The sequence below is a fragment of the Myxocyprinus asiaticus genome, chromosome 10 (genome assembly GCF_019703515.2).
Source record: "Myxocyprinus asiaticus isolate MX2 ecotype Aquarium Trade chromosome 10, UBuf_Myxa_2, whole genome shotgun sequence".
Taxonomy (NCBI): Eukaryota; Metazoa; Chordata; class Actinopteri; order Cypriniformes; family Catostomidae; genus Myxocyprinus; species Myxocyprinus asiaticus.
Window position 1 is genome coordinate 20,514,886 of NC_059353.1, and position 26,604 is coordinate 20,541,489.

The window sequence follows — 26,604 nt, forward strand, 5'->3', positions numbered from 1 at the left end:
GCCATCTTTGGACCGCTCTCGGGCAGTAAATGTAAATAAATGGCATATAAGTGCAGCTCCTATCTACTTGAATGGGGAAAGATCCACATCTCCAAAACGATTGGTCAAGATTACAATCAAAGAACATACTTCGAATCAGCAGTAAAATCTGACAACAAGGGTATCATAAATTGTGCTGCTTTACCTCAGATTACCATAAAAACTGCATCTAAAAAATTTATTGGCTCTTCTACCTGTAAGGGGGGACTTTCTACATCCATTGAGCGTTCCAATTTCTCCCATTCAAAATAGTCTCTGAGTTCGTGCAGGTGCCACTAAACAGTAGGCTACGTGGGTGTACTTTTTCAACTATACAAATAAGAACATAGGGTGTTAATCGCACTAGCCAAAATAAAATATGGTGAACCCACTTTCTATCTAAGTACACTGCTTGACATATACATTAAAGTGCACCGATTTTCACCCAAAAAAAAAAAAAAAAAAAAAATCACCATTCACTATTTATTTTTTTGGCGATGATGACAGCAAACATCCACTAGTCGTCAGTAATGAGCCACACGGTGCTCAGTTCTGCCGATTTTCAGACGAGAAGAACCCGGAGGTGCCGCCAATATTGAAACAGAAAGGAGATATTTTTATGTCTTTTTTTCTTTTCTTTTCTTTTTTTTTGTAATCTGCTTTACAAAACCACAGTTCTCTGTGTACACAGTAGTCTACAAATCTATTGCGGTATGATGCGTTTTTAATCTGTTCTCGCTATACTGTGTGTTTCTGAATGGAAACTTTATGATAACCATGTTCCTTATGTTTGGTTGTTTTCATTATTTGTTATTATAAACTTTGCGTATTATTTGGATAATCACAGTCCAAAACAATTATCATTGTTTCTTTAATGTTATAGAAATGACAAACGCCACTAATATTATCCTCTTGTAGTATTATATTATTTAATTGTTTTTTTTTTTTTTTAATAATTAAAATAGTCTTTTGCTGTCATTTTAGTCTATAACGTCCTGAGAGCATGAATCCCTCTGAGCGTTTCTTTGCAAAGCTCCGAAAACTGACTGTTTATCTGGAGACTGAAAGCAACAGTCTCCTGCATGCAAGTCAAAACCTCAAAGATGACGACGGTAAGTTATCAGGAAATATCACTTAATAAAAAGTAGTGCTTTGGTTTCTTAATACTCATGGAAGTACCTTGTAAATACCAAGTTATATGAATTTCAGTTCCGTAGTCAAAATACTGTGGTATTACCTGTTACCTGTAAAATACCACAGTATTTTATGTAAGGGGTGTTGCCGTTCATAAAAAGTCATCAGATCATCATATGTTCATAGGATCAAGTATTAATTGACTGGTTTATGTGTTCTGTGTTCTTATGCAGAAGATGAAGAGAATGGGGCTCAAGCACTATACCAGCTATGCTCTGAAGTTAGAGCACTTAAAGTATGTGTGTATGCTAATTTATGGTCCATGTTTTCAGTGTTTTAACTTGAACATGTTTTTGTAGGCTATATTAAATACTAAAATGATAACTTGCATATATGCAGCGGCAAGTTCAGGATCAGGTGGCTACACATGATGCATCGAGTACTGAGCTGAGGAGCTTCATCAGAAAATGTTTAGTGTTGAAGCAGAGGACCACAGAAGACATTGACAGACTAAAGAAACACTATGAGAAATATGGCTACAGACCGCAAAAAGCAAGACCGGGAAATACAAGTGAATGTTTATAATAGCTATAACCCTAGACGATGTCTAACTATGTTTCATATTCATTTCAATGAAAGAAATAAGTGGTACAGTGTGCTTGTTGCCATCTGTTGTGTTCTGCAGTGTGTATTGTTTTAAGCTGAATTCTCCAACATTTGCTTACTGTTCTAGAGATGCACAGTACAAAAGAGGTAGAGGAGCAAGCAGAGAGAGAGCTTGAAAAGACTGATGAAGCACAGGAAGATGAAGAGATGGGACAAGTGATTTGTGAAGAGGGCCAAGAATCAGAGACACCTGAGAAGATGCCACCACCTTCTGTCGACCAGCTGCGGACCCCAAAGCTCTCAGATTTTGGCCTGTCTGCTCTCCATTTTCAAAGAGTAGTTGGAGAAGCAGACCCACCACAGAGTATTGGCCCTGTCCCAGCTGTGGCTCTGTCACCACCACCATTTGTCATGAACTTGCAGCCACCCCAGCCAAAGTGCTCACTACGTATGGACAAGGATGCACTGACCCCACGACTAGAGGACTTTGGTATCTCTGAGGATACTATGTGCTGGAACAATGATTTCACCATGGATTTGTTCAGCAAGAAACCACCGAAGGCCAGCAGGTATACTTGAATCACTTTGCCTGTTTGTGAATATCAAATCCAGAAAAATCTTTATTTCAACTGCCATTTTGAGAATATGCTTCATATTTTTGAAGTCACGTAATGTAGCTTTATGGGTTGATTTAAAGGAATAGTTCACCCAAAAATTTAAATTCTCTCATCATTTACTCACCCTCATGCCATGCCAGATGTTAAGTCTTTTTTTTCTGATGAACACAAACTAAGATTTTTTGATGAATATCTGAACTCTGTAGGTCACAAAAGCAATTCATAAGACTCCAGTGGCTAAATCTATATCTTCAGAAGTGATATAATAGGTGTGAGTGAGAAACAGATCAATATTTAAAGGGGTCATGACATACTCTTTTTAATAATTTTATCTTCCTTTAAGTCCACTTATAATGTTAGTAAGTTTTCTTGCACCAGAACAGTCATATTTTAGTAATATAATAATTTTCCACCCTGTCTCTGACCCTCTTTCTGAAACACTCGGTTTTAAGCTGCCTTGCCCTTTAAGACTTCAATGTAAATGCCCACTGTTGTGATTGGATACCATCGTGCAGCCCTTCCAATACAGCCATTTTTGAAACTCAATCCAAAGAAAATGAACAAACTTTATAAAACTACATTTCAGGGTTAACACCTAACATATACCCCACACATTTCATCTGAATGTATCAAACTGATCACTCAAGCACAGCACAAACTATCAAACAGTCATAACATTTGAAACATTCTTGAATAAAATTGGTTACTTATGGTTTTTCATCCAGTAGTCCCATTTTAACTGCCCCATCTTTCAATAACAGTTCCTTTGCAAAGCTTGAATCATATAGTGACTGGTTCAGAAGCAATCCACACTGATATGAGCTGAAAAAAACATACAATCCACATTAAAATCTTCTGAATACACAAACGTATCCACGGTGATGTTGGGTGCTTCAACAGGCTAAAGTAGAGACGTTGGTCTTCACCAAAGCGACATGTTGAACAATCACATCTTACGTGTTTGTTTACACACAGGACTGCATGTGTTTCTCCCAGTCAGTGGCAGCAGCAGAATGAGATGCGTGTTTAAAAGTTGCGCTTGTATTTCTCTTAAAACGCGGTGCACATCGCCACTGTTGTGCGGAAATGCATCAGTATGATCAAAGACGTCCATCTAGTTCATGTTTACAAAAGACCAACAATTAAAAACAGCACAGATGGATGCAAAAAACGGTCCAGGGCACCTTGAAAACAGCAAGACAGCAAAATGAAAAAGAACGGGAGTTTACTTCTTAGAGTTATTATATGACACTGTGTCTTTTAAAAGCACCACGAGAGGCATGATAATGGTCAAAACGTGCACGTTTATGTAGAAAAACATTTAAATCCAGATAGGCACATGAAGGTGTCTTGTATAATTCCCTTTTGGATGAATCTCCCATGACAGGCCAATCTATCTCCTCTTCACCTGTGTGACTGACTGAGCACCAGTGGGCGGGCCAAGAGTGCAATGACGAAAAATAGGTGTTGATGTCTTGCTGAAGAGGCAGTCATATGCAGATGTATTTGGTCCTTGTGAAGTCACAAGTTCCACAAATTCCAAACGAGCCATTTTTGCAGCATGGTTTAAATAAATGCTCTTTTATCTATTAAGGAGGACATTTTGAGTTCTGAAACTTACAGTATGTTTTTATAGTACAATGACCTGTTATACATCGATCAGCCACAACATTAAACCCACCTGCCTAATATTGTGTTGGTCCCCCTCGTGCCGCTAAAACAGCGCCAACCCGCATCTCAGAATAGCATTCTGAGATGCTATTCTTCTCACCACAATTATACAGAGTGGTTATCTGAATTATCATAGACTTTGTCAGTTCTAACCATTCTGGCTATTCTCTGTTGAACTCTCTCATCAACAAGGCATTTCTGTCCGCAGAACTGCCCCTCGCTGGATGTTTTTTTTGTTTTTGACACCATTCTGAGTAAATTCTAGAGACTGTAGTGTGTGAAAATCCCAGGAGATCAGAAGTTACAGAAATACCCAAACAGCCCGTCTGGCACCAACAATCATCCAAATCAGCCAATCGTGTGGCAGCAGTGCAGTGCATAAAATCATTCAGATACGGGTCAGGAGCTTTAGTTAATGTTCACATCAACAGGGAGTACGGTGACGCCATGCGAAGGGCAGACGTGTGAGAGACAGCTCTGCGCACTTTGCTCATTTTTTAAAATTATTTTCATGATATAATGCGGTGAAATTCGATACACCCAGTTACACTTTTACTGTTTGAGGTAAACATGACAAAGAAGTCAAAATCCTCAGGCTCAAGATGAAAGCCCAGACAGGCCTGTGGACCGGGGACTCGATTTGGATGACGCGGCGGGAGAAGGAATCCAGCGTCAACTGTCCAACATGTCGGTGATGTTGACGAAGGTACTTATGGACTTGGAGGATCTTGCTGTATTACGTCGATCGATTATGGCGATGGAAAAAAATTCTCTGAGCTAGTCACTAGTGACAGATGTTGATAAACAAATCGATTATTTGGAGTCATCAAAGAGGGAATTAGTCGCTAATCCGCCCGTGACCAAAGTTGATTTGGAACATGTTCTTGAAAAGCTTGAAGATCTTGAGAATTGAAGCCGCAGGAATAACATTCGAATTGTTGGAATTCCTGAGCATGAAGAGGGCAGAGACATGGTGAAATTCCTAGACGAGCTTTTTCCGAGTCTGCTCGACATAACAGGCCACAAGCTGGAAATCGAGCGAGCTCACAGATCTGCTGAGGGAGGGAGGCCCTGATCAATTCTGGCTAAATGTTTGAGATCATCCGATAAAGATCTCGTATTGCGCCAGGCGAGGAGCAAAGGAAAGCTTTCTTGGAAGAATTACAATATTTTCTTGTTCCCAGACTTTGCGAACTCGACGAGAGAAACGCGATCGGTTTAAGGAATGCAAAAAACTCTTACATCAGCGGAAGATCACTTTTGCTCTGATGTTTACATGTCCCAATCAGGCAATGTCTTTTATTGAAACAATGGGTGAGTAGCCACTGGGTGTTTTTCTTGTGAGTGGTTTGACTCACTGTACATACTCTGGCTTTCGGAGGAAGCTGGGTGCCATTTTTGTTTCCTTTTGTGTTGGCTCCGCCGAGCGGCTGGAGTTTGTTTTGTTTTGTGGATTAACACTTTTCCTTAAAGAAACTTTTGCATTGATGGAAGATCACTTTTACAATGAACAGATGACCGCAAAATATCTACATGCCCACACAAAGGATGTCTTTTATAAAGTTGGCGGACTGTGTAAATCATGGGATATACTTTTATGCGGCCTCCGAGTGAATTGACTCTTGAACATCCGAGGAACCGGGATGTGTGTTTTGTTTCCTTTTGTGCTGGTTCCACCTAGCGGTTGGAGCTTGTTTTATTAAATAACATTACTTATGTTATGAACGTTCCACTATCATCCCCATCCCAAAGAAACCAAAAATCACAGGACTTAATGACTACAGACCAGTCGCCCTAACGTCTGTGGTCATGAAATCATTTGAGAGACTGGTGTTGGCCCACCTGAAGAACATCACTGGACCCCTTCTAGATCCCCTTCAATTTGCTTATTGAGCAAACCGGTCTGTGGATGATGCAGTCAACATGGGATTGCATCATATCCTGCAACATCTGGACAGACCAGAGACATATGCAAGGATCCTTTTTGTGGACATCAGTTCGGCTTTCAACACCATCATCCCAGCTATACTCCAGAATAAATTACACCAACTCTCTGTTCCCATGTCTATCTGTCAGTGGATTACCAGCTTTCTGACGGACAGGCAGCAGCTTGTGAGACAGGGGAAACTCACTTCCAGCACCTGTACAATCAGCACTGGTGCACCCCAGGGATGTGTGCTCTCCCCACTACTCTTCTCCCTCTACACCAATGACTGCATCGCCAAGGACCCCTCTGTCAAGTTCCTGAAGTTTGCAGATGACACCACTGTCATCGGCCTCATCCGAGATGACGAGTCTGCATACAGAAGGGAGGTTAAACAGCTGGCTGTTTGGTGCAGTCAAAACCTTGAGCTGAACACGCTCAAAACGGTGGAGATGATTGTGGACTTTAGGAGGAACACCCCAACACTGACCCCCCCTCACCATTCTAAACAGCACTTTGGCAGCAGTGGAGTCATTCAGGTTCCTGGGCACTACTATCTCACAGGACCTGAAGTGGGAGACACACATTGACTTTATTGTGAAAAAGGCCCAGCAGAGGTTGTACTTCCTTCACCAGCTGAGGAAATTCAACCTGCCACAGGCGCTGCTAATACAGTTCTACTCAGCAGTCATTGAGTCTGTCCTCTGCACTTCAGTAACTGTCTGGTTTGGTTCAGCTACGAAATCAGACATCAGAAGACTACAAAGGACAGTTCGGACTGTTGAGAGGATTATTGGTTGCCCCCCTGCCCCCCCTTCAAGAACTATACACTTCCAGAGTGAGGAAAAACGCTGGAAAAATCACTCTGGACCCCACACACCCTGCCCACTACCTTTTTGAACCTTCTGGCCAACGCTTCAGAGCTCTGAGCACCTGAACCTTCAGGCACAGGAACAGTTTTTTCCCTCAGGCTATCCATCTCATGAACGGTTAAACTGCCCCATTGAGCAGTAACTATGTGCAATACACAGTTTAGTCTTTCTTATATTTATCCAACACATCCAACCTCTTCTGCCATTTCATTCCTCTGGATGAAAAAAAAAAACATTTGCACTGTACATAACATTGTATTAGATTTGCACTACCCGTATGTATGTGTGTGTCTGTATGTATGTGTATAATTCGTTTTAATTTTTTATTTTTGTATTATTATCTATGTCTTGCTGCTGTTTTTGTATTGTTTTTGTATTGTTGTACACTGGAAGCTCCTGTCACCAAGACAAATTCCTTGTATGTGTAAGCGTACTTGGCAATAAAGCTCATTCTGATTCTGATTACATCGGGACATTTACGGATGAATCTGTCAGTTCCTTGTGCTTATGCCTCCTGTTGGCTGGAGTATGATTTGTGGAGTATTTATTCTGCCTATTGGCTGGGGTTTGTTTTACAAAATATTTGATGTTATGTAATTTGAGCAATCCGATGGCAAAGTTGTCACGGGGGCTCTCATAGGCGTACATAGACTCTCTGAGTTTAAAGGGATTGACGCCGGTTGGCGCTTTCGTGCGGCGTGGGGTTAATGCGCACGTTTTTCTTTTTTCTGTTTGTTTTGTTCGGGGTTTTGTTGCATTGATGCTGAAATGTGGTCTTCATAATTTTGTTTTTGGCACACAATTTATTTTTTCTATTATATCAAAATGTCGAATGTTGGTATGAGTGTACTATCTCTCTCCATGTGGAATGTGAATGGGTTGGGGCACCTCATAAAAATAAGGAAGGTTATTTCTTTTCTTAAACGTAAGAAATATGATATAGTGTTTCTTCAAGAAACACATCTTTCCCCGCAGGAAGTTGAACAATTTGGGAAGATATGGGGTGGACATGTTTTCTTTAGTGCTGGCTCAAGTAAGAGCAAGGGAGTCATTATATTGGTAAATAAACATTTACAATTCAAATTTCTCAAACAGTTTAATGATAAATTAGGAAGAGTAATTATTGTTTTAGCAGAAATTCAGGGGCAAAGTCTGATTTTGGCTAATATTTACGCACCTAATGCTGATGATCAGGGCTTTTTTATAGATCTTGAAGGGATGTTGCAAGCCGCTGGCACCCCTCATGATATAATTTTGGGAGGAGATTTTAATCTTTTGATGGAGTCCTTGGTCATAGTGAAGCAAAAGTGTGTGAGCCCCCTAGAGCAACACTGGCGTTTCACAGGATGTGCCAAAATCTTGGTCTTACAGATATTTGGAGACTTTTGAACCCATCTGGTAGAGAATACATTTTTTTCATCAGTCCATAAGATTTATTCTAGAATAGATTTTTTTTGACATCCAAATCCCTCATTTCATCTGTTGTTGATTGCTCAATTGGAAACATTTTAGTCTCGGATCACGCCCTGGTGAGTTTAGAGGTGTTGTCATGTATAGAGAAAAAGAAATCATATAGTTGCCGCCTTAATGTATCCCTTTTGCAAAATCCTGAATTCCAACAAATGTTAAAGACTGAAATCAGTGTTTTATATGGAGACCAACTGGTCCTCGGTATCCTCTATGGGCGTGGCTTGGGAGGCACTTAAGGCGGTTCTTAGGGGCCAGATCATACAGTATGCCTCATTCATCAAAAAACCCAAAGCACGAGAACTCGTGGAGTTGGAAGGAAATATTAAAAGTGCAGAGACAGAACTGAAGCGCTGTATGTCATCTGATGGCCTCAGAGAATTGACCCGATTTAAATATAGATATAATACTATTTTGTCACAGAAAGTGGAGTTTTGGTTATTCAGGGCAAGACAGTCATACTTTGAGTTGGGGGACAAAGCAGGGAAGCTTTTGGCTAGATATATAAAGCAGAGAGACTCTATTTCTACCATTCCCTCAGTGAAATCTGCTGGTGGTGAAATTTTTACCTCAGCCATTGATATTAATAATGCCTTTAAAGAATTATATCTTGATCTTTATAGTTCCACATCTTCGTCTACTGATGAAGATATTAGAAACTTTGTGGAACCATTAGATCTTCCTAAACTGAAGACTGAGCAAAAAAACGCTCTTGATTCTGAGATAACCTTGGAGGAGCTTGACGAGGTAATTAAGTCCCAACCTACTGGAAGGCTCCGGGGCCAGATGGTTTTGCTGCAGAATTTTTTAGATCCTATGCTACAGAACTGGCTCCAATTTTGTTAGAAGTTTATACTGAATCATTAAAGAATGGAAAGCTTCCTCCAACCATGATACAAGCCCGGATCAGTCTGATTCTTAAAAACATTTTGTAAAAATTTTTGGCTAACCGATTAAGTAAAGTTATGACATCTCTTATACATATAGATCAGGTGGGGTATATTCGGGCCGCAGCTCTTCTGATAACACCAGGCGTCTCATCAATATCATGTGGTCAGTAGCGAATGATCAGTGTCCGGTCACTGCCATCTCACTTGACGCTGAAAAGGCGTTTGATATGGTAGAATGGGATTATCTTTTTAAGATTTTGTAAATGTATGGGTTCGGGAGTACATTTATTGGTTGGATTAAGTTACTTTATAAACACCCTGTAGCAGCGGTACAAATAAATGGATTAATTTCGGATTATTTTACTCTGAATAGGGGCACTCGGCAGGGTTGCCCTCTTTCCCAATTATTGTTCTGTCTTGCCCTGGAACCATTAGCAGCGATAAGAGTGGAGGATGATTTTCCAGGGGTGATTGCGGGAGGTGTGGCACATAAGCTTCTGCTTTACGCAACTTCTCTCAAGAGATTATGGGAGGAAGATTTAAATTTATTTTTGGAGGAGGGAGTGTGGGCTAGGATTCATAAAAACGTCAAGTCTGCATCTAGAGATGCAAGGGTGCGCCTTATGCAATTTAAGATTCTACATAGATTTTATTTGACCCCCTCTAGATTGTATAGGCTTGGTCTTAAGGACACACCCACCTGCTGGCGATGCCATTTAGAAGATGAAGACACCACCCATGTTTTTTTGGGGGTGTCGTAAGATACAGGAGTTCTGGTTGAGGGTCCAGAATTTTATGGCCGACGTATTGGGTACTCGGATCTCCTTTTGCCCCAGGCTCTGTATTTTGGGTGACGGGCAGTCATTGATGTAGGAGATAAGTACATGAAGAATTGGATCCTGGCCGGTGTTATGGTGGGCAGACAGGTTATCCTTAGAGGATGGAAGTCAGCTGGAGCCCCCTCGTTTCGTGAGTGGTGCGAGGAGATGGGCAGGGTGGCAGCTTGGCAAGAGTTGTCATATAGAAGGCTAGGCAACATGCATATGTTCATCAGGAGATGGGGCAGCTATCTGGCCTTTTTGGAGAGCTCTCGGGGAGGGGCAGTGGAGGGAGATGTGTTGTTTTAAATGTGTATGTTGTAGCCTTTTTGTTTTTGAACATATCCTTTTTTTTAAATGTATTTCTAAATATTTTCTTCTGTTTTATTGTTTGTTTGTGTATCTTTGTCAATTGTATTTGACCACTGGTGTATCTGTTTGTGTTGGGGGGGTGGGGTGGGGTGGTTAATGTTCGGGAGGAAGGGTTGTAAATAATATGTGATTCCAAATATTCTGTTTTTTATTTATTTATATATATATATATATATATATATATATAAATGTATGTGTGTGTGTGTGTGTGTGTGTGTGTGTGTGTGTTATATAGAATCAATAAAAGCTTTTAATAACAAAAAATAAATAAAAAAAGTGTTCACATCAACCATCAGAATGGGGAAAAATTGTGATCTCAGTGATTTGGAGTGTGGCATGATTTTTGGTGCCAGATGGGCTGGTTTGAGTATTTCTGTAACTGCTGATCTCCTGGGATTTTCACACACAACAGTCTCTAGAATTTACTCAGAATGGTGCCAAAAACAAAAAACATCCAGTGAGCAGCACTTATGCGGACTGAAATGCCTTGTTGATGAGAGAGGTCAGCAGAGAATGGCCAGACTGGTTAGAACTGACAAAGTCTACGGTAAATCAGATAACTGCTCTGTACAGTTGTGGTGAGAAGAATAGCATCTCAGAATGCTAATGACGCTGTTTTGGCTGTACGAGGGGGACCTACACAATATTAGACAGGTGGTTTTAATGTTGTGGCTGATCGGTGTATGTCAGAAGATCATGGATAATGTGATTCCTCATGTCATGACCCCTTAATTAATTTGTTTTAATCATAATTCTCCTCTCTGCCCTGTTGGTAGCGATATGCACGAAGAATGTGAATCGCTAAAAACAAAAGAAGAATGTGAAAATGAAGTGGAAATGATCGTACAGTATTTTTGTTTTACCTTTCACAGCAAAACAATGGAGAAGGATCAGAAACCCCCTCATGTCTTTTCCACTGTGTCTGCTGTGCCTAACAATGGTGTTGCCAATGGTAAATGATTACGGTTAAAATATTGTAGACTTCTTTGATTCTCTTTATGTTTGATTTGTCTAATTCAGCAACATGATTGCTGAACATGCAACGGATTACAAAAGATATGCTTGTACTCCAACTTTTTAACTCGTATGTTTCTGTTTTTCAATTTTTCAGAGAGTTTGGAATCCCCAGATCCTCCTGTGTTTTGCACCCCAGGATTTAAAATTGAGAAACACAGGGTCCCATCTTCTCCACCACTGGACAGACAGAAAAATCTTGATTCTCCTCCTCATCCTAATAACTGCCCTTCTACGCCAGAGTTTCCCACATTTGAAACGCCTTTTGTCAGCAAGCTCCTAAAAAAGGTGTTTGTTGTTTAACATAATGTGCACCTGATAATGCTGTCCATGCTTTAGTTTAGATTAATTCACCCAAAAAAAAAAAAAAAAAAGAATTCTGTCATAATTTATCATGTTGTTCCAAATGTGTAGGACTTTCTTTTGGGAAAAACATAAGATGATCTTAGGCAGAATTTTATCCTTGGTAACCTTTTACTTTCATTATATGGACAAAAGATAGAGCGATAGTGAATGGCAACTGAGAACTGGCCTAATATCTCTTTTTGCGTTCCACAGAAGAAAGAAATATGAGTTTGAAACAACATGAGACAACTTCATTTTGGGGTGAACTATCCCAGTTAATGTCTAATGGTTCCACTCACCCACTGCAACTACTGTATCACAGCAGGCCATAGAGGAAGAAAGTGGCAGGCACAGGGGTTTACTGGAGGGCAGCTTTCTCCTACCAGATGTCTCAAACACGAACAGAGCTCCATCGTTTGATGTTTCAGAGATGCCAAAAATCTTAAGTTATGAAGAGGAGGCCATGCCTGAGATGCCTACTCTGCACTCTCATTTTGGGAGTTCTCTTGCTTCTGTAAGCACTGCATTAATGCTGCATTGAATCTTAGATGCTATTGCAAACCTTGTAAACAGATTGGTGAATGATTTAATTGATTATTTCCTTTTACTGTGAACAGAAACCTGCATCAGGTGAAATTCTCCCTGGGAAGAAGATGGGGGCAGGTAATGTGTTGGATCTGAATCAGGCCCCTGTCCCCTTGCTGGATGGCCACAACCAGGACTGGTGCCTTTCAACACCAAAAATGAGAATGAGGTTCCATACAGAGCCATGCACACCAGAGATGCCTGATATAAGTTCCGTCACACAGGATATCTTAAAAGTGAGTCAAATTTTATCATCCATAAATGGCCATACTGCAAATCGGGCTTTTTATGTGAATGAAAACTTTAAATATATGGTTGATGTGTGATATTCCTTTTTTCTTTTAGCTTGTGGCTCAGTGCAAGTCTTAAGTACCCACTACTGGATCTGTGCAGAGCTCGAAGCCAGGCCATAAAATAGTGGCACCAAGAAGAGAACTGCAGACATTTGTCTGCTGCATTATCACAGCAGTCATTCCCTTGTGTTCCACTGACAGTTTATTTGATAAACACTTAAGTAGACGTTCTGCTAAAAAAAAAAAAAAAGTGGCTTGGTTATATGCAAGGAACTGACTGCATTGGAATGAAATTGCAATCTTCATTACATTACCAAGGAACTATATAAATACCATTATCTTGTTCCACTGATGACTTATGAAATTCCATGACTTTTCCAGTTGTTTTTGACCAATGAAATTCCATCACTTTTCCCAGACGTTCACAATGACTGAATAAGTATTTTTAAGAATTTTATAGAAATTGAACTCAAAAAGAACAACTTGTATCCATTAAAAAATATTTTAGAGCGAAGAAGAACTAGAATTTTTTAACTACAGATATTTCCATGATTTTTCCCTGTCTGGAAATCACAATTTAAAAATTCCCTTATATTTACTAAAGGGATGAGGACTGCTTAGAGACCCTTTAAAGGTATAGTTCACCCAAAAATGAAAATCCTCATCATGCCATCCCAGATATGTATGACTTTGTTTCGTCTGCTAAACACAAACAACATTTTTTAGAAGAATATCTCAGCTCTGTAGGTCCAAACAATGCAAGTGTGTGGTGGCCAGAAAGGTCAAAAAAAATCACAAAGGCATCATAAAATAACCTATATTACTCCAGTGGTTTAATACATGTCTTCAAAAGCTATATAATAGGTGTGGGTGAGAAACAAATATTTAACTTTTTTTTTTACCATAAATCTCCACTTTTAAAATGTGAATGTGGACATTTATGGCAAAAAAGGACATAAATATCTGTTTTTCACCCACACTTATATTTCTTCTGAAGACATGGATTATTTTTATGCTGCTTTTATGTGGTATTTGGACCTTTCTGGCCACCACACACTTGCATTGTTTGGACCTACAGAGCTGAGATATTCTTCTAAAAATTGTATTTATGCTCAGTGGACGAAAGAAAGTCACACACATCTGGGATAGCATGAGGATTGTAAATGAGAGAATTTTATTTTTGGGTGAACTATTCCTTTAACAAAAGAATACATTTTTAAACCAATTTTATTTTAACAAAAATGATTATGATATTCTTTAAATCACTAAAGCAAGACTTGTTTCTATGACAACTTCAATCACTACAGGATTAAGAACTATCATTCTGCCAAGCTCTGAATTGGAACTCTGCTGAAGTGTTTTGTTATTTGAAAGTATATACCCCATATGACTCTACCCTCCCTAGCAACTGGGCCAATTTGGTTGATTAGGAGACCTGGCTGGAGTCACTCAGCACACCCTGGATTTGAACTCGTGACTCCAGGGGTGGTAGTCAGTGTCTTTACTTGCTGAGCTACCCAGGCCACCTGGGTTTCTTTTTTTTTTCTAAAGTAAACTGGAAAGATACTGGGAAAAAATAGATTTATTCAATGTTTGTTACAGATCTCATGGTAATGGGACTAAAACTAAAAGGTAGATCTGGTATAAAACCCAGATGAACATAAAATATATATGAAAAAGAATCTCATATACACAACCTAAAAACCCTAATATTTGCTCAATCCTGATCCTGGAGGTAGAACATAATGCCAAGCTTAGTTCTAACTTTACAAACAATTGAACGAACCAGCTAATCAAGGTCTTGCGATTCACATGAAAAGACAGGTATGTTAAAACTGGACTAGAACTAAACATTGCAGGAAGGTAATCCTACAGGAGCAGGGTGTCACAAGCTCCAGTCTTTTTCAGGAGTGTCAGTAGGGTCTCATGCGTCCTTGAATAGGTGGTGCGCGGTTAGGTGGTGTGATGGCAATGTCTAGGTAATCTCCAATCTGAAAGCGTTGAGACTGAAGTGTCATGGAGTCATCTGCACCTTTGCGTCCTGAAACTGTATTGCCGACCTCTTTAACCCTACAACAAAACCAGCCGGGTTTATTCAGATTCAAAATAGCAGACCTGTTTTGACAAACAACAACCCATAGAGTAATTTTGTCATTACCTGTAGATTTGTCGCTTAGGATCTGGGTAGACAATGGCAAAGCCAAAATGGGTGCCTTTCTTTCGAGCTTCTGGATAGACCTCTTTCACCAGACTCGTCAATTCTTTTAGAGTAGCATCCATCCTGTAAGCAACACAGACACTATTCATGTTCATGCAGTTCCCCTTCATTTCTAATATACTGTAAATGTAACATGCAACGCACCAGGTGTAAATCTGAAGCTCGCTAGATGGTACATTTCCCCTGGCAAACTCGTCCATGCGATGATGTCTGCCGTTGTTGGTGGTAAACACCCTCAGGAGAAGTGGGCATGTCTGAGGAACAACAAACATACATGAAGAAATGATTTAGCATGTTTCTTCGAAACATAAATCAAACATGCAGTTGTAATATTCACTCAAACAATAAAAGTTTATAAAAGGCCATTACAGTTCCAGTTGACGCTACAAACTACAGTGTTCCCCTTATAAATCAACGAATCGCGTTTGAAGTGTCGAAAACTGCATTGATTATAACAGCAGCATTTTAACTGTCCAGTGAAGTGAAATGCGTTCATACGTTTTATATTTATATCTCATTATAGCAAATTAGCTTAGCGTGCGAGACGTGTATTAACTCACGTCGTTCATGCATAAACTAGTAACGAAAAACAAACCTTTTCTCTGTCCACTGGCTTTTCTGGTTCTTTTTTTATTTCCTCCTGTGTCACCCTCGATTCCACAGCCATTTCAGTCCAATTTAGTTGGAAATTAAACGAGGAATCGACGCTCACACCACCCGTAAATGTACGATCCTGGCGCACTGTGATGATATCACCAGCGACCAATCACAGCCCACCGTTGACAAGTATCCCTGGCTGCAGTTTGCAGAACGGGGCGGGGCAACACATTGGGGCGTGGCTACAAATGCTCGGTCATCTTTTATTGGTGTGCATGATAGGAGATGCATTTTAAAATAGTGTAGCCCGATAATTTGTGTTATGGTGCTGTGGCTCGTAAGTGATATGAAATTGTGTTGTACCTCACGGTTCATTGCAAACAGATGTAGTAGGACTGAGTTGCATGGACTGGTGAACAAACTGTGTTGATGTGTCTGCTGTCATTCAAATCTGTAAATCAAAAAGTTGTGCAGTTTCACAAAGCCTTCATTATAACGCACGGTTAGAGAAATGAATTATGACTTTAATTATAAAATGTTAATTTCTTAATATCACCATAGAGTGAAAATGAAAAAAAGTGTATCAATGTTGTGGTAATATAAACATTTTAATTTATAACCCAACATATGGGTTATGAAAACCAACAGTGCTGTCAACTGTAAATTAACTGTAAATTATGTCATGTCAGTTTCAGCCTTTATAAACCCGATTTGTTCCTCACTTTTAACGGATAAAATCCATGGAATTTAGGATTGAATATCACATACAAGTATTCAAATGGTTTGGCTCAACAATTCAATATCTCTCAAACAAGGATAACACCAGCAACGACGACCACATCTCCTATCTTGTATGTCTATGAAAGATGAACGAGCCAATGAGACTATGTTATAGGCGTGGCGATACGTGTAGCTCCGCCCCATATGTAGCAGCGCCTCATTCTGCAGGCTGCAGCCAGGTCCTTCTCACCGTTGACGGCCCTCGAAGTGACGGCTTAAGCTCGAGCCGACCAACGCCATTTTGGGAGTCAGATTGTAAATATTACTAGTGAAGAAAAGCGCATAGGTCCACATATTTAGTGGCCTTAATATGGTTCACACGTGCGTAGTGGCTGGTTGTCGGAACAGGAGGACTCCTGGAACTGCATTGTCCTTCTACAGGTTTCCACGGGACCCGGAGCGAAAGCAGCGGTGGATTGCTGCTGTTAATCGAGAGGGATGGGTGCCAAACGAGGGCAGTAGACTCTGCAGCACACACTTCATTTCAGGTATGTAAAATAAAAATAAAAATGACAGTCAAATGTGATGGTTAGGCTTTGCATTATTTTTTTTACACTTTTTAATCAATACTAAAAGGGGAAAATGGTATTATGAAAGATCACAGGCGTAAGAACGAATTGAAAATTGTGTAGGTGCATATTAAGGCATTCATCTTTGTAAAATAGGCCTAATGATAATCTCTGAGACGAATGTAGAAGTTTCTAATAGTGGGGGCAATTTTATTGTTTGCATTGTGCCCCGTCTGATGCACATAGTGGGACATAATGTTAACTTTACCATTATGATAAACTTTAAGTCATAGGTTAAACATTCTTTTGTAGCATGTATTCTTGGAGCCAAGCAATTGTAGTTAAAGGAATAGTTCACCCAATAATGAAAACAAAGATTTTTATAAGAATATCTCAGCTCTGTAGGTCCTCACAATGCAAGTGAATGGTGGCCAGAACTTTGAAGATCCAAAAAAGGCAGCATAAAAGTAATCTATATGACTCTAGTGGTTAAATCCATGTCTTCTGAATTGATATGATAGGAGTGAGAAACAGATCAATATCTAAGTCCTTTTTTACTATCAATCTCCACTTTCACATTCTTTTTCTTTTGTTTTTGGAGAATCACATTCTTCGTGCATATCACCACCTACTGGGAAGTGAGGAGAATTTATTGAAAAAAAGGTCTTACATATTTATCTGTTTCTCACCCTCACTTATCATATTGCTTTTGAAGATATGGATTTAACCACTGGAGTCATATTGATTACATTCATGCTGCCTTTATGTGCTTTTTGGAGCTTCAAATATTTGGTACCCATTCACTTGCATTGTGAGGACCTACAGAGCTGAGATAAAATCTTAATTTGTGTTCAGCAGAAGAAAGAAAGTCACACATCTGGGATGATGACAGAATTTTCATTTTTGGGTGAACTATCCTTTTAAGTTAAATGTTTTAACTGTTTGTATTATTATTCCATTACATTTATTCATTTATCACAAACTTTAATCCAAAGCAATTTACAAATGCATAATACAACAATTTGTTTTCTGTGGAATTTACAGGTAAACAAGTGAAGAATCCTAGATCTCCAGACTATGTACCTTCAGTTTTCACTTCAGCACCACTGTCCCCACATATGAAGGAAGCACGTGCCTGCGAACTTTATGATAAACAAGAGGCACAAGTGGAGGCAGCCAATGCTTTGCTCTTCCTACAAGGACATGGGCGTTTTTTGGAGGACCACGGCCAGATCCAAAGTCAAGAAGAGCCAGAGAGTGTTTCCTCTTCACTATGCAGTTGTGATGAAGAGGATGATGATAATGATGAAGAAGATGACAAAGAGGAAGAAATATCACTAACAAGTATAAACCAAGGAGGAAAACCAGTCAAAAATATCCCCACCAAGTCCCCTGACTATGAATCCAGTCTTGAGGCCCTTAAGAAAGAGAATATGGAACTGAGGGAATCATTAGACAAGATATCTCTTACTGAGGCATCATTCAGAAATGATCCAGAAAAGGTTAGGTTCTATACAGGATTGCCAAACTATTTTGTGTTTGAGACAGTTATGTTGCTTCTTGTGCCCCATATGAAAGGGGACAAATATGCAAAACTTTCAAAGTTCCAGCAATTACTCTTGACATTAATGCGACTAAGGCTTGATCTGAAAAACCAAGATTTGGCCTATCGTTTTGGGGTAAAGGTTGCAACGGTGACCAGGACTGTCCATCGGATTATTAATATAATGTTCGCCACCCTGGTGCCCACTACTGTTTTTTGGCCATCTAGAGTTGAGCTCAGGAAAAACCTACCTGCATCTTTGCGTTCCACATGCCCAGACTGCGCAGTGATCATCGATTGCTTTAAGGTGTCTCTGGAAAAAGCTTTCAGTGTAGATGTAAATCAACAGGTTGCATCCACAGCATTGACAGTGCCTGCTCAGTCCACCCAGTCAGCCATGATGAATGAGCTGAAGTATGTGATTGGTTTTGCTCCACAAGGTGTGGTTACATTTGTCTCAAGGGGAACACCGGGTCATGTCAGTGACAGGAATCTAGTAGAGAGTTGTGGCCTCCTCTGCAAGCTCCTGCCAGGTGATCTTGTGCTGGCTGAGCATGACTTCGACATTGGGGACTTGGTGGAGGCTCGCAAAGCCGAACTCAAAATCACTAGTAGAAACTACATTGAATGTAGCCAGAGGGGCCAAGATGGAGAACATTCCTCACTTTTTGGCACATTTTCAGATATGGCGAATATTCACAGCCATGTTGGATGGGTTATAGAGATGGTCAAGAGGAGATATTCAGTGTTGACTGGACCGGTGGAGAGTCCATTCACAGTCATAGATTGCACTACCAATGTGAGCACTTTCGATAAGATAGTGCAGGTTGCCTGTGCCTTGAATAATCTGTGTATCTCTGCTGCTCCCCTGGAGTGATTTCTCACTCTACGTAATACAAGTTTCTCGGCTGTTTGAAAGTGATCTTGACCTGTAAAATTGGCTAAATGCACCTTTATTTTTTCCCTATGTATGCAGAACACTTTATGTTGTTTGCCTCTGTTGTTAAAAGGGGATTTGAACATTTCTTAGAGAATTTTATGCAACCTAAGGACCAGTTTATACAAAACATATTCATCAGGCTCAGTTCACTGGACCATCTACTGTTTTTTTTTTTTTTTTATGAGGAACTTCCTCATTCTCTAGTCTCTAGGCTGACTTTGTAGATGCTCTGATTTGATATGAGACATTCCATCAATATCTTAACTTTAATCTGGTATTTAGGAGAGCAGAGTCTGTATGATGAGAATTTAAATACTCCTTGGCACCGATTGAAGAATCTCTTCCAGAGACAGTAATAGTCATATATTATCATGCCTTAGGTTCCAGTGCCTTCACCTGTGTGATGCCTATACCATTTTTTGCTTTTGTAGAGATATACACTATATTTTTGCACTAAATCAGCAGTCCTTTGTTTCTTGATGGCCTTACCACTCTACCATGTATTGTTATTGTATGTTAGTACCACAAAATTGCAATTGAGCTATTTGCATTCCTATGTGGTTGTTGTTGTTGTTTTAAATAAACACATTAACATTTACACACTATATTCCCTTTAGCTGGATCCTGAAATTTTGCCTTTGCACATAATGTTTCAGCACTGTTTCCCCAGCTATCACTTAACTTTGTTTGTTTGTTCTGTTTATCTGTGTTATGGTTTGTAAAAGCGATGATGCTTATGTTTAATTTTTCACCTGATTTTTGTTATCAAACTGCTTTATTCAAGTGTTCTATGTGCAAAGTTCATCAACATGACTGGAATATGATGTACCATACTTTTGTATAACATGTATGAAAATGTCTGTCCATAAAATGTTGAGTACTTGTTACTTGGATGAATTTGTAATTTTGTTACTCTTTATTCCTATACGTTTAATTAACTTGAGTCAGATACAGTACATTTTAATTTTGCATGTACAGTGTCTGTGTCATTATCATTCATCAGAACAGGTCAAATATCTGTCTCTAAAAAGGTCTGCCTGGTTTAATTAAGAGTGATATTTGTGTGGTTTCCTTTGGGACTTGAGACTAATATGATTAACTGAAAGACAAAACACCAAAACCTGATCAAACAACAATGTCCACTCGAGAATCTCAATTAAAAACAAGTATTTTAAAGGGATAGTTCACCCAAAAATGAAAATTCTCTCATTACTTACTTGCCCTCATGCCATTTAAGATGTATATGACTGACTTTCTTCTGCTGAACACAAACAAAATTTTTAGAAGAATATTTAAGCTCTGAAGGTATTACTTTCATGCTGCCTTTATATGCTTTTTGGACCTTCAAAGTTCTGGCCAAAATTCACTTGCATTGTATGGACCTACAGAGCTGAGATATTTTTCTAAAAATCTTAATTTGTGTTCTGCAGAAGAAAGAAAGTCATACATATATGGGATGGCATGAGAGTGTGTAAATAATGAGAGAATTTTAATTTTTGGGTGAACTAACACTTTAAGGGTTTAAACATAATAATACTTATTATTGGTGGGTAGTTTTTCTACTAGGCTACCAAATTTAATGTCTATACAAACAAGACAAGTCTAGTGCATATGTCCGCCGATATTTTCCACTTTACAGCAACTGTATCTGTTAGTGTGCTTGTCGCATCAGATCAGAATCTCAGCGTTGTAAATGTCGGAAGCCCCGCCCAGGGTATGTGCAGTGCTGACGTGCATGGGTGCGTCACGTGATTCCTCTGGAATGTTAACAATGCAGTAAGTGTCCAACTTTGTACTGCATTCTAATTCTGCCATGAGTAGCGAGAAAATGGAGGACAATCCCATGATTTTCACTGTGTGCTTTTCATGAGAGGACATCGAAAAGCGATCCTTTGGCAACAAAACATCAGATACATAGTTTACAACTTTACTCAAGTCTAAACCAGTTCTTGGATTAAGTTACCACTTAAAATCACATGGTGAGTCGCTCAAAACTTTATTAATTTTCAACACACTGGGCATGAAACGTATGTAAGGTATTGATATATTCGATTTGCGGTAGCATATTCTTTGTAAGTGTAGGAAGGAAGCTGTATTCCTCATTTAAAGTGAGATAGGAGTGAACAGCAGCACATTCTCCCTGCATTGGAATGCGGAGTTGCTCCAGCGGATCTGCGTTCCTCTCGCTCCAGACGCTCAAAGAGCTAACATTTCTAGGCTCTAACTGGAAAGGCCCAGCAACTTTATTACTTCTCAAAGTTTGTTTGTATATATGAAAGCAAATAATGGTCGCTCGATATTATACCGAGAATAGCACGAGAAAATGTGCATCAAAACATTTTGCACTGTTTATGCGACTGTATCCAGTTTTTACTGTACAGAAAGAAAACAAATGGTAGAATTAGTATTTTTCTAAACTCACCTTCACAAATATAAACACTTTGACTAATAAAAAACATCTGTAAACATTAATTTTATCGCATTAAATTCGCGTTGGCTGCAGTTAGTGATAAAACATCGGGTATTTTATATTTTCTCTTGAGTAACAAACTATCTCTATTTTTTCTTAGGTTTTTGTTTACGTATCTCCCGCAGTCAAACGTCTAGACAAAATTGGATGTTTATAATTATGCCAAAAATGCCCCACAACAGACCTATTGCATTACACATTGATTGTTTTGAAACTGTGTAATGCACCCCACCCACTAATTATTTTTCTCGTAAGATTTGCACTCACGTGTTATTAAACATTCTTCATATTGACTATTGTCGTTTTGTCTGCTTTGCTGTTATATTGTCATTATGCTTTTGTATGTGATTAATAGAATTAAATTGATGATTTAATAAATTATTTGGACCTTGGGGAGCCTTGTCTGGTCAAAGTACTGGACCCGCTGATATCTGGGTTTGCCACTGGAATTAGACAGTTATTTTGAAGCACATTCAGTCCTTTCATGATTACAGCTAAAAATAAATAGCTGAAGTCTAAGCAATGCTCTGATTTCATCATGACACTTTTGGCTAACAATCACTGCACCGTTTACACGTTTATTATTTGACATCTCACCAGTCCTTGCATGTGCCCATGGGGTTATTGATAGCTAAAGGTTGATATCACACCATTTAGTACCTTACAATGAAGGACACATCCATAACATGTGTGTTTATTGCATCAGTTTGTTTATGGTCAGTTAGGACAATATTCCCAGCTCTTGACCTCATATTACCTCACTGACCTGTTTCAATGCTACTACAGATGTAGTGTTATTAATGGCTTGTGTTATAAATATGAATATGTTAAACTATTTGCTTTCTCATGGATGATCTGTAAAATATTTCTGTATGGTGTGTTTTTGGATTAGTGTTTAGATGTTGTTCTTGTGATGCAATAGTACAAGTATTGCTGTTGATACCTGGAATGGAAAGCATGGAAATTAGACAACATCTCCTCTAGACTTGGCATAGTGTTTTTAATATTGAGCACCAGCATCCCAAAAATGTGTCTGTTAGTGCTGAAAGTGCTTTATTCTTTGTGATCACTTCACTTCTCTTTTTTTTTTCCCTCACCAGAATAGAATTGTGTTGATTCTGGTGGTTTAGAAATATAGAAATGATTGTTTATGGCATCCAAAACAATGATTTGCTACTTGCTATTGCTTCTCGGAGACAAGTGATTTTAGGGGGAGTGGACATTCTCATTCTAGATAGCATTTTAATAGACAAAATTTTGGATATTCCTGTAAGTGCAAGATGTCATCAGTATTTCTTATCAGTTTCTTAAGGATGCACCGATCCGATACCTGGATCAGTATCGGCTCCGATACTGAAGCTTTAAGACGGATCGGGTATCGGTCCGATGAGCCCGATCCAAATCCGATACTGTGTGTTAATCATGTTCGTTACTGTCAAGCTCCAGAAATGACATAAAAGAACCATTAAAACAATTAAAGTAGTTAATATGACTCCTGCATTTTATTCAAAGCCACTTGAAGACGTGCGATAGCGCTGTGAATCACAGAAGGCTGTGTTTAATAAGTAAATATATAAAATGCACGCGCAGCTCCAGCGCGTCAGTGAATGGCGCTGCTCTGTTTACACACACACACACACACACACACACACACACACACACACACACACACACACACACACACGCACGCAGCTATTTTTAGCCTTCACGCAATATTTGAGTGCTACTCACGAACAACATCTCAGATGTAGATGCTCAATAGTTCGGTTCACTTATATGCATTTAGAATGGCACTGGAGGTGGTTTTTTTTTTTTTTTTTTTTTTTTTTTAACCAGAATTTGAATAAGTGAATTAAACTGCTGTGAACTTGCCTACAAACAGACACATACAGGACTTCCTGGAGAGTTCAGAATGTCAAAATAAAAGCGTGAGGGTTTAAAAGTTAAAGATACACGATTGAGATATATTACAATTATAATATATTATTATTATTATTATCATCATCATTTGTTTACAAATGTTAATAATATTTAAGTTGAATGGGTTCCAAAAAATAACTGTGTGAATGAAAAGTGAGCTGATGTCTTACAACTAAATTGAACAAAAAAGAGATCTGAATCCTTTGAAGTCCAGATACAAGTTGAAAACAAAAAAAAACAAAAACAAAACAAAAAAAAACACATATTTTCTACTGAAGACTTGAAGACTGGAATTACTGTTAATTTTGCTGCTACATTATCTAGTATACTAGTTAATAATAAAGTGTTTCTTAATAAGCTATAGATTTATATTGAAATAATGTGTAGTTAGAGGTTTGTGTTTCTTTACATATTAAAGAGTACTCCCAATTAGTTTCACACAATAATGTAAAGATATTCTAAACTGATTATGCAAAAAAACAACACTGGTATCGTATCGGGATTGGTATCGTCCGATACTGAGATTTCTGATATCGGAATCGGATCGGAAGAGAAAAAGTGGTATCGGTGCATCCCTAGTTTCCCTGGAAAAAATGTCTGTAAATGCATATATCTAATAAAAGATTATTTTGTCAACTTTTAGGAGTACACTGCCATATACTGTGTGTGTGTGTGTGTGTGTGTGTGTGTGTGTGTGTAGGGGTGTAGATTCCATTTTTTTTTAATGGTTACGGGAGGAATGTGTCACAACACGCAGTGCGTCGCACCCTGCTGCGTATGGGGCTGCGTAGCCACAGATTGGTCAGAGTGCTCATGATGATCCCTGTCCACCGCTGAAAGCACCTACAATGGGCACACGAGCATCGGAACTGAACCTTGGAGCAGTGGAAGAAGGTCACCTGGTCCAATAAGTCCTGCTTTCTTTAACACGTGGGCAACCATATACATGTGTGCCGTTTACCTGGGTAAGGGATGGCACCAGGATGCACTGTGGGTAGACAAGTCGGTGGAGGGAGTGTGATGCTCTGGGCAATGTTCTGCTGGGAAACCCTGGATCCGGCTATTCATGTGGATGTCAATTTGACACTTGCCACCTACCTAAACATCATTGCAGACCAGGTACACCCCTTCATGGCAATGGTATTCCCTTATAGCAGTGGCTTCTTTCAGCAGGATAATGCACCCTACCACACTGCACACATTGTTCGGGTATGGTTTGAGAAACATGATGAAGAGTTCAAGGTGTTGCCCTGGCCTCCAAATTCCCCAAATCTCAATCCGCTTGAGTGTCTGTGGGATGTGCTGGACCAACAAGTCCAATCCATAGCGGCTGCACCTCGCAACTTGCAGGACTTGAAGTATATGCTGTTAATGTTTTGGTGCCAGATACCACAGGACAACTTTAGGGGTTTTGTAGAGTCCATGATTTGGCAGGTCGGCGCTGTTTTAGCAGCACACGGAGGACCAACAGCATATTAGGCAGCTGGTCATAATGTTTTGGCTCATCAGTGTGTGTGTGTGTGTGTGTGTGTATGTGTGTATATATATATATATATATATATATATATATATATATATATATATATACACACACACACACACACACACACACCGATCAGCCACAACATTAAAACGACCTGCCTAATATTAGGTAGGTCCCCCTCGTGTTGCCAAAACAGCGCCAACCCACATCTCAGAATAGCACTCTGAGATGATATTCTTCTCACCACAATTGTACAGAGCAGTTATCTGAGTTACCATAGACTGTCAGTTCGAACCAGTCTGGCCATTCTCTGTTTACCTCTCTCATCAACAAGGCATTTTCATCCATAGAACTGCCGCTTACTGGATGTTTTTTGTTTTTGGCACCATTCGGAGTAAATTCTAGAGACTGTTGTGCATGAAAATCCCAGGAGATCAGCAGTTATAGAAATACTCAAACCAGCCCATCTGGCATCAACAATCATGCCATGTTCATGTGAGATAAATTTTTTCCCCATTCTGATGGTTGATGTGAACATTAACTGAAGCTCCTGACCCGTATCTGCATGATTTTATGCACTGCACTGCTGCAACACGGTCGGTTAGGAGCCCCTCCTCCCCTCACGGTTGGCTGCTCCGTTGGGGTGTATGGTAATGGTGAGGACTCTACTACGCCGCATCCCTCCTCCTTCCCGGGTTTCGGCACCAGTGTAACGAGGTAAAAGGGAAAGGAGGAGGCGAGAACCGGCTTAACAACATAAATAATCATTTAATGATTAACTTAAACAAAAAGACAAACATAAACACATGCTGGGCAGCTGCCCGTAACTCTCTCTCTCTCTGGAACTGCCGTCTCAGGTCGCCTTTATCCCTCTCGAGGGTTTGATTAGCCTGATTAGGGGCTGGGTGTGCGGAATCATGACCCGGCCCCGCCCTCTGCCCTGCCACAGGCTCTTTCAGTCCATCATTAAAATCCCATTGCAATCCTTTGTTGGGATTTCAAGGAAGTAGTGGCAGCACAGAAACCAAAGAATGTCAATGAGCTGGAAGCTTTTGCTCATTAGAAATGTGTAAAAATTCTAATAGAGAGGTGTCCGAAGCCTGAGAACACTTACCTGAAACATTCATTTGCTGTTATTAAGGATAAAGGATGCTCCACAAATGATTGACTTTGGGGGTTGAATATTTCTGACATGACAATTGTGGAGAGAATTAGTTATTTTTTTATTTTAAAATTTGGGTAAACTGAACTCTTTGTTCTCAAAATCACTCAAATGTGTATTAAAAACTTACTTTGACTGTTTACTGAGGTTTTAGTTGATGCGTTTTAATTCACATCACCAGAATGTATTGCTGGTCGGGGTTGAATAACAGATTGCAACTGTACATCAAAGAAACTTACGCTTCCTTCTGCCTTGAAAGATTAACATCATCACAGTAATATGAAGTTGATCTGTAAGTGTTAAGCAACAAACAAATGAAATAGCTGCTAATGTCTGATTAAACTGAGGTATTTGAC

The 26,604-nt window shown here is 39.5% G+C and overlaps 4 protein-coding genes across 5 annotated transcripts in view; 3 read left to right on the forward strand and 1 right to left on the reverse strand.

Annotated features, from left to right (window-relative positions):
• Positions 1-588: 588 nt before the first annotated feature.
• Positions 589-13,665, forward strand: LOC127446885 (spindle and kinetochore-associated protein 3-like). Its single transcript, XM_051708190.1, has 10 exons — positions 589-729; positions 1,003-1,130; positions 1,386-1,447; positions 1,552-1,723; positions 1,886-2,327; positions 11,262-11,341; positions 11,501-11,691; positions 12,071-12,262; positions 12,366-12,569; positions 12,679-13,665. Exons 2-10 carry the CDS (start codon positions 1,022-1,024, stop codon positions 12,700-12,702), a joined length of 1,476 nt encoding a protein of 491 aa, XP_051564150.1. The 5' UTR covers positions 589-729; positions 1,003-1,021; the 3' UTR covers positions 12,703-13,665.
• Positions 13,666-14,190: 525 nt separating this feature from the next.
• LOC127446889 (histone deacetylase complex subunit SAP18) lies at positions 14,191-15,605 on the reverse strand. Its single transcript, XM_051708193.1, has 4 exons — positions 15,440-15,605; positions 14,989-15,098; positions 14,785-14,907; positions 14,191-14,696 (listed from the first exon to the last, which is right to left on the reverse strand). Exons 1-4 carry the CDS (start codon positions 15,509-15,511, stop codon positions 14,540-14,542), a joined length of 462 nt encoding a protein of 153 aa, XP_051564153.1. The 5' UTR covers positions 15,512-15,605; the 3' UTR covers positions 14,191-14,539.
• Positions 15,606-16,400: 795 nt separating this feature from the next.
• Positions 16,401-20,037, forward strand: LOC127446884 (uncharacterized). The gene is made up of 2 exons (XM_051708189.1): positions 16,401-16,709; positions 17,775-20,037. The coding sequence occupies exons 1-2, from the start codon at positions 16,532-16,534 to the stop codon at positions 19,148-19,150; spliced, it is 1,554 nt and encodes a 517-aa protein (XP_051564149.1). The 5' UTR covers positions 16,401-16,531; the 3' UTR covers positions 19,151-20,037.
• A 948-nt stretch (positions 20,038-20,985) lies between these two features.
• LOC127446881 (serine/threonine-protein kinase LATS2-like) overlaps positions 20,986-26,604 on the forward strand; it is a 44,366-nt gene continuing 38,747 nt past the window's right edge. For both annotated transcript variants that reach the window (XM_051708185.1, XM_051708186.1), the window contains exon 1: positions 20,986-21,192. The gene's annotated coding sequence lies outside the window, so the exon portion shown is untranslated. The remainder of the gene's footprint in view (positions 21,193-26,604) is intronic.